This window comes from Pleurodeles waltl, chromosome 11, assembly GCF_031143425.1.
Source record: "Pleurodeles waltl isolate 20211129_DDA chromosome 11, aPleWal1.hap1.20221129, whole genome shotgun sequence".
Classification (NCBI taxonomy): Eukaryota; Metazoa; Chordata; class Amphibia; order Caudata; family Salamandridae; genus Pleurodeles; species Pleurodeles waltl.
Window position 1 is genome coordinate 736,677,313 of NC_090450.1, and position 14,284 is coordinate 736,691,596.

The window sequence follows — 14,284 nt, forward strand, 5'->3', positions numbered from 1 at the left end:
CCCTTCAAGGCACGCATAATACGTCTCGAGACGAGCGGGTGAATGCTCGGGTAGGCCATGGCGTGGGGCTCCTGTACTTTTAAACGCTTCTGCCAGGACTCCTCTGTCTTTTTCGGAGTTCTGTGCCATGGCAACCGTACAACAACCAGCCCAAGAACCAAAGCAACCACGAACAGCAACTAAAGCAAGCGTTGTTACCACGAGCGTGTGACGCGAGCCTCCAGCCCTCTCTACCCTATTGGACGCCAGGCCTATGTGGCTCCTGTGCTTGGGCCTGCCAGCTGTCACTCACAAACCATACCTAAAAGGGCGGGGGAGGGGGACGGGGCTGCCCAGCACTGCTGCAAATCTGGCCGTGCACTGACTCCCTATCGGCTTGAGAGCTACTTTAGAGCCACAGCCCCTGCACTTTTATTTTATTCACGCTTCGTGTTTACGGCAACGTCGCTTTGTCCAACGACCATATTCAAAACTTGTTATTAGGGGAGATTATTTTTATTACTCAGAACACAGCTCATAATATTTACCCCTACTTTGGACGTCTGAGGTATTTTTCAGTCGCTAATTTACGAAGTCTATTATCCTACTCATGCCTCTGAGGAGAAGTCATTGAGCAGTAAAAACTGTGCTGGCAATCTTGTCAGCGGATGCTAAGCGGCGAACTGTCATCACCGGCCACTGAGTAGCCCTGAGCCGAGGAGTCTGGGCAGCAGTAGATACTATACAGCGACTCTGAACAGAAGATGCTGAAGAGCAGGTACTGAGCAGCAGACACTAAGCAGCGACCCTGAACTGCTAGTACTAAGCAGTGGATACTAACCAATAACTCTGAGCAGAAGATACTTAGCAGGATATACCAAGCAGCCACAATGAGTCGCAGATACTGAGCAACAGATACTAAGTAGCTGCCCTGAGCAGCAGATACCAAATAAGGACCCTGAGCAGCTGATACGAAGTAGCAACTTTGAACAGCAGTCACCGACCAGTGAATGGTGAGCAAGCAGCAAACACTAAGCAGCAGGAAAGCACATCACGAGTAGTACAGCAGATGCTGACTGCATAGCAGCAACTGAGCAGCAAATACAAAGCAGCAAGCTATGTGCAGATATTGAGCACTGGAGAGTTATCAGCAAATGACGAGCAGCAGAAACTGAGCGGTTGACTCAAGTGTTGGTAAAATACAGAATAGTGGCCATAAACAGCTGCGTAGCAGCAAATACACGGACAGCGCACACACTCAGCTGCAGACCACAGTGGAAAACAGTGGACTCTGAGAAGCAACCGCCGAGCAGTGGACCCTGTAAACGACTTGGTTACTAACACTGGCCACAAGAACCGGACTCTGAGCACGAGACCTTGAGTAAGAGTGGTTGAGCAGCGGAAACTGAAGAGAAGACTCTGATCGTCAACTCTGGGCAGCGAACCTCGTTCAGTGGGTATTAAGCATCATCCAGTGAGCAGCAGATTCTGAGTCAAGGTCTAATTTAAGCAAAAACTTTCACTGCACCCTGCACATTGATGTCACTTGCAATGCTTCTGAATGTCAGTTAAACAGTAGTACCCCAAATAGAAGAGGTTAAACGCCTGGAATGAGGTCAAATCTCAGGATCCATTAAAATCTTTAGCAGCAGAGACTGAGTTGCAGATACTGGACAAGGGACCCGGGACGGAGAGGACTGAGCAGATGCTGAGAAGCAAGTACTCAGTAGTGGACCATGAGCAGCAGACAAAAAGTGGTCAATGCTGAGCAGCTAATACTATGCAAGTGTCACTGATAAGCGGATACTATACAGTGGACCCTGAGCAGAAGACATCAATCAGTAGATGCCGAGGAGCCGACACTAAGCAGAAGGACCTGAGCAGGAGACCCTGAATTAGACGTAAAGGCCCCTCACAGTGAACTATGGTGCTGAGCAGGAAGATACCCGCCATGCTGCCCTCCGTGCAGGAGGCTGGGGATGCTGAGCAGGGTGAAGAGGAGGAAGCTCACACCCGCCTAGGTGGTATCGAAAGTAGACCTCCCAGCAGGCCCTTGGCCAGCTTTAGCCGTGGCAGTGTGCACAGCAGCAAGGTGGGTGCCTTCTTACACTAGGAGACCATGCCTAATTCTAATGTCAGGGCTTTTCGTTTTTGGGCCAGCCATGGAAGTGTTCCTACTTATGGGTGGCTAATTGTTGTTATGGATTCCTTAAAGGGACCACCAGGATTGGGTTCTGTGCTCAACTTTAGGGTCAGCAAAGAGCTATCGAGGGCTCACTGTAGTGCCATCCAAGTTATTTCAAGCATCCATTTTGGCGAGTGGGACCTGTATTCATTGCTCAATATGAGACCAGAGAGGAGTGGATTCAGGACTCACGTCATGTCATTGGTTTAAGGTTCCCTTTAGAGTCAGTCGAGGCTGTGTTCAGAGCTCCTCGCATGGCCGATACTGTTAAAATCTCATTCTAGAGCCCCTGAGAGCATGGTAGCTGCCTCTCAGGAATCGTATTTGTAGATTTGTTACGTGTGAGCTTTTTTTCCCTAAAATCTGAGTGCAGTTATCTGATAAAGGAAACCTTGTCGTCATCCGTTGTTAGTTCAATAATGGGGGTTAAAAGAAAATGGAGAAAACTAGTGCATGTAACTACAAATTTAAAAACAGGTACCAGGCTATAAAAGTAATTTACTGTATGTAGGGGCCCTAGTGCAAGAAAAATGGTCCCGGTGATTTCTGTTTGAGTTGTGAAATGCAGCAGTATTGACGGTTTAGTGTGCCCCTAATGCCTGTGGGCCCTGGCGCCACTACACCTGCTACACCATTCATGGCTATTCCTCTGATTACGTTTTAGCTTCACTGGATACGTTGCCTTGTGATGTACAAAACAATAGTTGATATTGTTTTTAGTCCCATAAGCCTGTTTTAGTTTCCATTAGAAACTGAAGATCTAATTGTGTGCATCTGAGTGTTGAACTTCTATCTCTGCAACTTAGAGAATAATTATCACGAAACATGTAAAGTGTGGCACCATCGTTATTACACTGTGTTTGTACAGATTGATGACATGTCAACTGCATGTGGTTCCGGCACAAAGTACTGGAACTACAACACAAAAAAGTTAAGGGCAAGTGGTGGTTATTACCCAGGTGTGTTTCATTCCATTGTTTTTTGGCTTAATTTTAGGATGACTGACATGGACTAGCTATGCGCAGATCAGTCACGAGTCTCCCGGAAAGGGACAGCCGGGCCTAGCAGATAGGCTGCCTCTCCTCAGAACACCTCTGGGTTTCAGCCATATTGGGCTCGTCAGTGAAGGAAAGCAGGAAACCTCATGCCACAGCAAGGTCTTGAATTTAAAAGGCATAGGCTCAAGAAGGTGCTGCTGGGTGGTAGATCTTGGGCAGTCTATTGATTTGTGGTGCCAACTGCCTGCTCCTCCCCCATGGACCTAGTTTTGTTAAATGCTCTAGATAATGATACACCTATATACAGAGCCAGTTTTGATCTTAAATGCTAAGTAGGGACTAAAAATGACGTTGAATTGTATTATAGGCCTATATTCTAAACCTGCACTTCTAACTATGTTGTCTATACTGGTGGTTTATGCAGATACAAAAGCATAGCAGTGTTATTGCAGAAGATGTTTGCCTTCACTTCTGAGGAATGAGGGTTGCGCTTCATCAGTAGATATGTAGAGGAACGACAGGGTTTAGAAATGCAGCTTCTTTAAAATGTACATCTTCTGCATTTAGAACAGCACCTTTTTTGATTATGAAAGAATGTTCTGCAAATAATTGGACAGTGATATAGAACAAGATACTAACGTGTGTCTTGTCAAGGTTGTTAGCTGTGTTAAAATTCACATGTACCGTACTCGTGTAAGCAACAACACACTTTTTAAGATTACATAAAAAAAGACACACATCAACAAAACATGTCATAGAAGGCTGATGGACCTCTTACTTTTTAAAACTATAGCAGCAAGTGGTTTTGTTGACACATGGTAAAGCTAAATAAAAACGCACTGGTTAATATTTTGTTTTAAAACTCTTTAAGGATCAATAAGGATGGCTAAATGTCACACTTTAAGTGTATAATTAAAATATCATTTTGTGTTTAAACTTAAAAGTTGATAAGGTCTCAAATAAAATATACTTTAGGTACAAACGCGGCTTGTAGCATAAGCCAAGAAATATCTTAGTCTCTGTAGATTGGTAATGTATTATATGGGATGTTTCCCCTGTGACTGTTCAAATTGTCCATTGAAACATCTGCAATGTATCATTGACTCATCAATGTTCAGCTTGTGGTCTAATGATTTGAGGGAGACACATTTGAACATGCCCTCAACAGCTGGTGGTGTTTGAAATTAGTACAATGCAGGGGATAAGGTTTGTGATGTCAACTAAATGTTTAATGGGACATCAATAACTCAGCCTGCTGGCATAAGGCACTTAAAAAGTGGTTGTGTTTTACCATTTATTAGCTTTATATAATAACAACAGATGGTGTCTTGGCTGCCAAGCAAGAATACATCCCAGCTGGTGTTTATGATGTGCTGTGTTCTATAATAAAATAAATGGTTAGTTGGTACCACAATCTCACTTCCTGATTGCACTAGTGTTCTGGAGTCTCTGCTTAATACGATGACTATGGTCATAGGATGCACTGTGATAATACTGTACCAGCAATATGGTAAAGCCAATGTGTAATGCACTGTGGAAGGGATTGGTTAAGGATCCTATATGGACCTTACATCCAAGGACATGCCAAGGAGTACTCCAGAGAACATGAGATCATTCAGTCTTTGTACTGTCGAGAAGCAACAGTATTCATCTGTCAGAGTAAGGCCCTTAACTCGCCCAGTGATCTCTCATTGAACCAGATTTGGCGACCTCTATGGAGCAGGTCAATATGACTATAATACCTCAAATTCGAAGGGTGAGTGCTAATCCCCAACACCCACAACCACTGTGCATCTGTGGCCCAGTATAGTCATTCATAGTGACTCAAACCCCAAAAGATATAAATGCTCCTCAAATGTTTCCATAAACAATACATTGTATTGTACACAAACTTCCCTAGGGGAATTATACTAGGTACATTCAGGGAATGGGCTAAACAGTTTGCAAAGTTAAGGGCATGGTGTGGATTCCATGAAAATTGCCAAGTGTGGAAATCTGCAAACTCATCTGAAAATAGCATACTGGGAGAAAATTGTGGACGTCTCCAAAATGGCAGTTTTAGGGTGGAGTACCTCAAAATTATATCATAGAGGAGCTGAGCATAGTTCAAAAGACGCATTAACTGATAGTGTACTATGCTTCGCAAAGAGCATAATTATGCTGGACATACTGAGGTGGTCCAGAAAGGGTGAAGTTAGTGGATGTTGTACATCTGCCACAGCTGTGGATTAGCCCAGTGGGAAGTGTGACCATCTCTCACTTTCGTGATACTATTTGATGTCCAAGGCGTTCTCCCTCTAATGCTAAATATGTTGTCTGGTTATTTCCTGGAGAGGAGCTCTCATGGGTCTGTGAGTCTGGGTACTTTTCTGGAGTAAAGATCTGAATGTGCATAATTATTATTAATTATTATGTGGAGTGGAGCTACTTTAGAAGCAGAGATTAGATGAAGTCAGGATAACTTCCGTAGCAGAGCAAGAGTCAGTGTGAGTATCAACAAGAGCAAAGATCTTAATGGGTCTGTGTACTCTCAGTATGGTTGTATATTAGAATGAAATACTTACAAATACAATATGATATACAATTTGTAGCCTAAACATAGTTTACAAAAATACTATCGCATTTGTTTTTGATTTAATCCAATAGGGCAATATTTTAATAAATAATATCAAGGACACAATATTTATGTCAGATGATAATTTGACTGTGATATTCTAGGACCACACCGTTAGGGCAGAGGTATGAGGGTGTGATGAATAGTCAGGAGGAGTCTACGGGGTAGCACACGTATCCAGTATTCCCAGGAGCAGGAGCAGTGGACCGGATTTTACTAGCTGGTAATTCCGGCGTGTAAAGTCCCATGAAGAGTTTTTGAGCCAACTGCAGCCAAGCGTCGTCCTCCGCTCCACCCCACTTTTTTAAACAGCAATGTAAGAGGATTTCTTGCGCCCCCGACAGAACTAATGTTCACCTCTCTCCCGTACTTTCTAACCACCCCCTTCAAACCCCACCCCTCTCAGGAGGTCCCTTCTCCCGTTTGCCACCTACACAAAGCAGGTGGTAAACGGAAGTGTTAAAGCCACATAATTAGGAATTCTGTGCAATTAGACACACAGTAAGTCCCGTCTGCACAGTTCTTCGTCATTACATGGGGGTTAACTTTTAATAAGAAAAAAAAACACGTACGGAAATACTGGAAATGATCACACTACTACTCTTGCTTCGAATGCATAAGGCTGTTTTATTAAAGCAAAAATAGTTTCTAGTCCTTCAACTGGGCCACACAGACTACCCTGCCGACTGAACTAGCAGAAAATTCTAACTCATTCCGCCTCCCTATTTAACTCTGACCCCAACATCACACTTCTGAAACTGCACACAATCTTGAATCATGCCACAAGTCCTTGTGATTCTCACTCCGGAATCCACAACATTATTGCCAAGCCTGCCCTCCCTTGGACTAGGCCCACCTTACCCCAAATCTTGTCTCCATTGTTCTTTACTTCCCCTTTCACACTTGTTTTTCGCCTAATCAGTCCTAGAGTTTTGCCTTCCCTGCCACCAGAAAGTCACTCCCCGGAGGTGTCATTTCAGACCCTCCCATCCTTTTGCACTCCTGAATCCTCTCCTCCAGTGCCCTTGTCAGCTCTTCCAGATATAAATTGTTCTCCGGCTTGGACAGATGTACCCCATCACGGTGGAACAAGCACAGAGAATCGAACACTATGTTCTTGTATGATATTTCCCGAACCCCTTCAATCTGCAGGAATCAGTTATCTCCCTGTTTGACTCGTTCCTGGCCTTGTTTATCGCAACTGGCCTTTTTGCCCCCCTCCACACCCTCCTGGGCAGCAACCTTGTCCAGAACACCTCTGTTTTCCCCCAGCTGACCTTCAGTATCTCCAAGTCCCACTTCATGGACTTTATCAGTTCCAGCCCTGCGGTCTGCACCAAATCATTCTCCCCCAGACAAATCACCACCATATAGCTCTTGCCCTCTTTTACCTCATACTCCCACAAGGCTGGCACTAATTGCCCCAGTGCATGCCCTAGGCCAAACCAGTGCACATTATCACTTTCCCTATCCACCCCCTGCCACTTACCTCCAAAATATTGTTCGGCCTGTGTTCCGACCCTCTACACCAAGGAGTGCCCCGAAATCCATATGTTCCAGCAGGGAAACTCGAGCAAGCCATGCCTGCCAAAATAAGTAAATATCTATTAGTCCAGGCCATACCAAACATAACACCACACATAGCTTCTCTTCCACCCAGCCAGGCCCTTCAGCCTGTCTTCTTCATCCCCTACTAGAATACTTCCAAGGCTGCACCTGCACAAAAGGAATGAGTGCCATACTCCATCGTAGGGAAGACCGCTGCCCTTAGACATTTCCAGGGGACTTCAAAAACACTCCTGCTCTTAATGCTGAATGTCCTCATGTTGAAAAACCCTTCCTGCATTACACCCCCTCTTCTCCAAGAACCCTGGCAGCTGAACCCACAGGCATACTTCCACCTCCCCTGATTGCCTCAAGTCCACCATTGTTCTTCTCCCCTTCTGGTGGCTCTTGGACTTCCCCAGCCATACATCCATAACACCTGATCCCAACCTGATGTTTTCCATCTCGTTTCCAGAGCCACCTCTTCCCTCAACCAGTTCTGCTACTGTAAATGCCCTGCAAAACATTAACACAAACTGTTCTGAATAATTGCACCTCCAAGGTGGAATCACAGGCAACTCTTGCCTAAATTGAAGACTCCAATAGAGATCAGTCTCCTGAGCCTGGGCATCCTGCTATGCACCCTCAACAAGCCATCCAGGAGCTTCCTGTCAAGCTCCATAGGTCATATCTCCAATTCATCGTCCCATAGAAGGCAATTCCTGCCAATTTCCCTCCAACTGTTACAGAGAACTAACACCTCTCTGTTTTACACTGCATAACTTCCACCATATCTTCCTCCCTCCCCACAAAGCCGCCCTTGTCATTCCGTCGTCACCTGGTGGCTCTGGAACCCAAGGACTCTTTCCAACTCTGCAGGTACATCCTTCTCGTAGAATCCATTACAGAATATTTCACCAATAAAGGCGCCTTCACCATCTGATGTTCCACAAGTTGTCTGGTATGTGGAGCCCCACCTCCGCCCCTCCCGGAGCCAAACTATGGAACATTGCCCACTGTGAATGAGAGAATTATTCAGTCAACCCAGCTATTTGCTTTGCCTGAAACAGAATATTATTTTCCAAACACAACAGCGCCAACTCTCTCAGGATCTTCAAGTCTCATACATCCAGTGCAATCATTCTGTTCACCACTTGCACTACCACTGTGTTGCCCAACACAAACATCACTCGCAAATTATGAAGCTGAGCTTTTCCAGATCTTCAGGTTCTCCTATAATCTGCGGCTCATCTATATTATGTACTGAGGCTTCCTGGCTCTCCCCATCACAGACACAGTGCTCCTGCAAAAAGCCTGCTCTGATGCCATGACCCGACACACAATGTTCAAGTGCCAATTGCACTTTCTGCATCAACCGCAGCTCACACTTCTCCCTCTGTACTATTTAGTACCTCCTACTAATCATATGGGAGCCTGGACACCAGTGACACTGAACCCAATGTAATACCCAAAAATGGCAACTGGGTAGATGGACCATTTTCTACTGCCAAGGAAACCCCAAATCTACCATTTCTAGGCCACAATGTACTAACATTTAGCAACGTAGTTAAACCACTTTTTTGCCATAGCCATGATACAAAATGTTAAAGTATTTACTAAGTCACGCAAGTCTTGCATGGCTTGGTAAAGAAAGTGTAACGCAATGCAGCCCCTTGCTCTGCATTGTGTTACACTGCATCAGGGAGGCATTCCATGGGTGAAGCATGGGTGTTCCCATGGATTTTGGTTGGTGCATTCCCAGATTTACTAAAGCTAGTAAACCTGGGAATGCGTCAAGATGCTACCCCTTCCCTTTTAAACATGATTCAGACCTACCATTGCAGAGCCCGTGTGTGCAGTTTAAAATGCCATTTCGACCCGTACAAAATAAATGTTTTACTAGGCCTAAACCATCCATTTTAATACATATGTCACCCCTAGGGCAGGCCCAGGACCTCCCAGATGGCAGGGTGCAATGTATTTAAAAGTAGGTAATGCACTTTTAAGTTTTTCATGTCGTGGTAAAGAAAAACTCTTTAAATTGTTTTTTTTTGCTCATTTCAGGCCCATCTCTCCTATAGGATAAATTTGGAGTCGCCTTATTACACTTTATAAGTGTAGTTTTTGAAATGGGAAGATACAACCAGTTCATGTTTGCTGTCTCTGAAATCACAATTTAAAATCCTAACTTATGGTGAAGTATAGGCTGTATCCTGCTTCCAGACAAAGGGTTGCATACTTTCTGTAGTTAGTCTTGAGCCAGGACAGGGAAGGCAGGATGCCTGGGTACTTCAAAGAGAAACTTCTAGAAGCTTTTTCCCATTTCAAAGGCACAACTTTGTATAAATACTGGACCTCATACACCACCACTTCAGTACACTTCTGGACCTGTGGATACTCTGCCAGGAAGTAGGACTGCTGTACTGTCACAAGGACTGCCACTCTGCTGGACTGCTGCCCTGAATGTGCCCTGCTGTGCTGACCTGCTGCCCTCTTGCCTGGGTGAGAAGGACTGCACCTGCATCACTTGAACCCAGATCCTAGAGTGACTCATAGGGTAAGTTGGGTGCCCTCCTGATCTGATGCCTCAGGAAGCCTCAGAACACAACAGAATTCCAACAACTTTGCACCTGCAGCTCGACTCTGCCATTTGTGAGTCTACCCTGCCAAGTGGTCTCACCGCAGTCCTGGACCTTGTAAGTGGGCTTAAGTTGCCAAGAAATCAAGCAAAGCAGCCTGCTTGCCTAGTCACTAGGATAGAAAATCATGCAGCTCTCAAAATCTTGTGGGAGCTGTCATATTGAAACCAGGCAGTGTTTGGAAAGATGATAAAGTGGTCCATGCTGTTGACAAATAAATATAAGATGACATATTTGGTAACTATCGAGAGTGTGTTGCAGTGCCCAAAGACAATATCCCCATACGTGCTTAGCGTATTACAAATTAAAAATGCTGAGCACCCCAGCATGCATGTTGCCATCAGCACAGACAGCGCTTCCTCAGCAAAGCGTAATGATTGATGGAGCATTTCGCTCTTCTACTTTAAGCAACAAATCTTTCTTCTTGGAAGGAATTACGTTAGAGAGTTAACTCATGACAAGTCACTAGTTTACAGTGTAAACAATTCAGTCACACAATGAAGAGCCAAATCGTAAATAAAGTAAAATATTTTATTACAAATTAACACTCAGGGGAATGTAAACAAACCTCAAGAACATACTAAAGATATACAAGATAATGATAGGGTAGCCAAATCTCCTGAAGAAATTAAGGCAAACTAAAATAAGACAAACCAAGAATTCAGTTACAACGATACAAAATATCAGCAATAGGATTTGGTGTTCAGAGGAAATTCTTCAGTCTTCCCTCTTAGGCATGGGTACAATCTAAGGGCATCTAGCTAGATTAATCTATTGAGTGATAAAGGAAAAATCTAAAAAAGTCAAAGCTAGACAAAAATAAAATTCTCCTTCGAAAAGACATAGAGAAAATTAAAATAAGAAGGTGTCAGCATTTCAGAAGCTTGCTCAAGAGTCTTCTTAGAGAAAGTCAAATGTAAGCCTAAGCCCCACTCAACAAAGTACAGGGACAAAAGAGGTAGTCAGAAGTTTGTACCTCTCAAAGTCCAGGGAAAATTGTTCTAAAATCAAATCTATGAGAACACTAGTTAACAGCACATAATTCTGTTAGGTAACACCCTCAATCAAGCCATCACAGTTTCCACTGTATTCCTCCATCTCACTTTGTATACTTGCAACATTCAAATAGTATCCCAAAGCTGTCCTGGGAACGCTGCTGTCCTCGGTCTTCTGGACATTGTTGACAACATGCATGAATAGGGATAGTCATCTCACTCTCAGTTTCTCCATGTTCCTCCATCATGGTCCCTTTTTCGGACTCTGTTACCAAAACAATAGCACATCTATTTTACAGACTAAGAATTCATGTGAATGTCTCTGCAATGAAATAACACATTAACAAAAATGGAAATCGGTTCTCATGTTAAAAGAAATACAGGCCTGGTCAACACAATTTAAGAATATTATTCACTAATGCACATTTTAATTTCACGTTATACTGTGCACATAATACATAATTTCAAATAAACTTCATGTTATACGCAATATAAATATAATACTTATGAATGTATAAATGTCAATATAACCAAGGACTACATTTTCAACATTAACTACAAACATTGGTACACACACCTCCAGAGATTCTTCTTGTTTCTTAACACTAATACACTTCATTAGTATGAGGATGGTGTGTCACATATTTCAATAATTACATATCATTTACTAAGGTTAAGGCACATCGTGTACATAATTCTTTCTAACACTACAGTGAATGCAATTCATTACTAAATTCAAGTGCAACTCTTTACATCAATACATGTAGAACACACATTATATATCAAGTTATGTGTACAAATGAGTCAAAATAGTGTCTTCAGGGGTGGAGCAAAATTTACACTGTTCCAGGACCAAAGGTTAAAAAGAAGCTGCTATAGCAAGCTTTAGTCGGAAGTGAATGCACTTCATTACTGAATTCAAGTGCAACACTTTACAATAATGATGTTAGAACACACATTGTATATCAAGTTACATGTACTTATGACTCAAAATAGTGACATCAGGGGTGGGGCAAAATTTACGCTGTTCCAAGACCAAAGGTTAAAATGAAGCTGCTATAGCAAGCTTCAATCAGAAGAAAATGCAAATATTAACTATACAATAAAAACATAATAAAAGGGACACAACTGCATGCAGCAAACAATGGTTTTCATACTTTGCAGAAAGGGAAAAAAGAGGAAATGTTCTTTGTTAGGAACTACCTTAAGGTATTTTGGGGATTCTTAGCTATCGTGGAGGAACTTTGTTTATCTCAGCTATGAAACGGGGTTCTGCCGAGCAGGAAAACTGCTCACTTGGTAAACACTGCAGCAGGAAGACAGGCAAATAAATTTGAGTTGTATTTCATTTTTTTAGATGCTTTCTTACTGGCCTTTTTTTCTCTACCTTGAGTGAACATTTGTGGGGATATCTATTTCTGTAGATGTGATTAATTTAGCCATTGTGCAGGGGGTAGCCATTGCCTACTCTTAATTTATTCCATATCTAATCATTGTAGCCCGTTAATTGCCCTGATGTGAGAAGAGAGTCCATGTCCTCACTGTGTGCAGTAGATTTACTCATTACCTCTCTCTGCTGGGTTAATTTATCTCTAATTTTCTTTACTAAGACGGTATCTAGGTCTGCTGGCACACGCTCTACACTCAGTGCAGGTTCCACGACCAGTAAGGCCTCTAGGGCTCATGATGCAGTGGAGGAAACAGAAGAAGAGCAGCAACGGCAGACTACACGACGGAGCCCCTCTGAGGAGTCAGAGCTTGTGCAAGAAAGCGAGGAAGGGTGGGACACAGATGTTGAAATAGAAGGTAAGTAGTCATTCGTAGAAAGCTTGCAATTAGAAATACTGAAAATATATCAAAACTGAACCTAAAACTTATTTGACTTTTTATTTGCATAAATATGTAGCTCTCTTTGGTTTAGTTTAACATTGTTTTATTATTATTCATATTATTTTTATTATGTGTATTATTATTATTATTACTACTACTACTACTACTACAACTATTAATAATAATAATAATAATGCCCACCAGGGCAAAAAAACATTTAACCGCAGATTCATGAAAAATTAAAAATAAACCTTGCACCCTCGCAATGCACTGGTAATTATGCCTGATATTACAGCACTCTTGACAACGTTTATAACATCAATAAAAATATCAATCAAACATTAGAAGTCAAATCATTGAAGAAAAAACTGTAACTCGCGCCCTGCCATGCACAGTTTTTTCATCAAAAATTTTACTGCAAATATAACATTGATATTCTCAAAGATGTTATCAAAGATGTGAGTGCCGTAATTTGTGGGGTAATTAACAGTGCACGGAGAGGGCGCGAGTTATAGTTACTTGAGATAACTCTAACAGGTAATTTCTATGGTTTTGTACATTTAAAAGGTGACCCTAACTATAACGTCCCTGTAACCTTTGGTTTTTTAAGTGAAGTTCTATGTTTTAAAAAAAAAAAAAAAATTCTAGCTATAACATCCCTGTAACCTTTGTTTTTTTCAGTTAATTTTTATAGTTTTTTTGACGTATAGTAATTATCATTACTATATGTTAATCCAGCCACCAACACGCCAGCAGGCAGTCCTTGCGGCCAACCCCCCCTAATCATCCAACCCTGATAGAGAAAGAGAGAGAGAGAGAGAGAGAGAGAGAGAGAGAGAGAGAGAGAAATTGAGAGATTGAGAGATTGAGAGAGAGAGCGATTTAGGCTTTGATGAATAATATACTTAGAATGATCTATTTCTGGGCAAATTAAAAAGGAAAATATATTTTTCAATTAAAAAGAGTGCAATCGCCTTTCAGTATGTAACTTAAATATTTATAGTTGAAAAGAAACTAAAGTGGGAAATGTCCAATGACTCACCTAGACTAGAACCTTTACCTTTACTGTGCATGTCTGAGACCTTAACCACTAGGCCAGAGGTGACTTCTTAGTATGCTGTGTCCAAACTTAGCTATGACCGTCAAACCAGAGATTTTGAGGGGAAAACAGACTTCAATATTCCATCCTTAGGAATGTTTCACAGTGAAAACACTTGAAAATAAACATACACACTGCCAAGCGATATTAGGATTTGAACCTTGAGCCTACTGAGAGACAGCACAAGGCCTTGACCATTAGGTCAGAAGTGACTCTTTTCTGCTCTGCATCCAAAGGTAACTATGACATTCTTTCTAAACATCTTCTAGTCTGACTCTTTGAAGTCATTGCGTGGAGAAACCATTGCAATGACAATCTCTCTCTTCCATCCCATCATGAGATGCAATAGCAGCTGGTGGCAGGGCAGAGTGGCAGGGCGAGGGGGTGGACGACACAAACA

General features: G+C 42.5%; 1 protein-coding gene across 2 annotated transcripts in view; it reads left to right on the forward strand.

Annotated features, from left to right (window-relative positions):
• The first annotated feature begins 326 nt into the window (after nucleotides 1-326).
• Nucleotides 327-14,284, forward strand: part of LRRC74B (leucine rich repeat containing 74B) — a 155,434-nt gene continuing 141,476 nt past the window's right edge. For both annotated transcript variants that reach the window (XM_069214434.1, XM_069214435.1), the window contains exons 1-2: nucleotides 327-2,071; nucleotides 12,566-12,761. In XM_069214434.1, coding sequence (XP_069070535.1) covers nucleotides 1,904-2,071; nucleotides 12,566-12,761 — 364 coding nt within the window. In that variant the 5' untranslated portion in view covers nucleotides 327-1,903. The remainder of the gene's footprint in view (nucleotides 2,072-12,565; nucleotides 12,762-14,284) is intronic.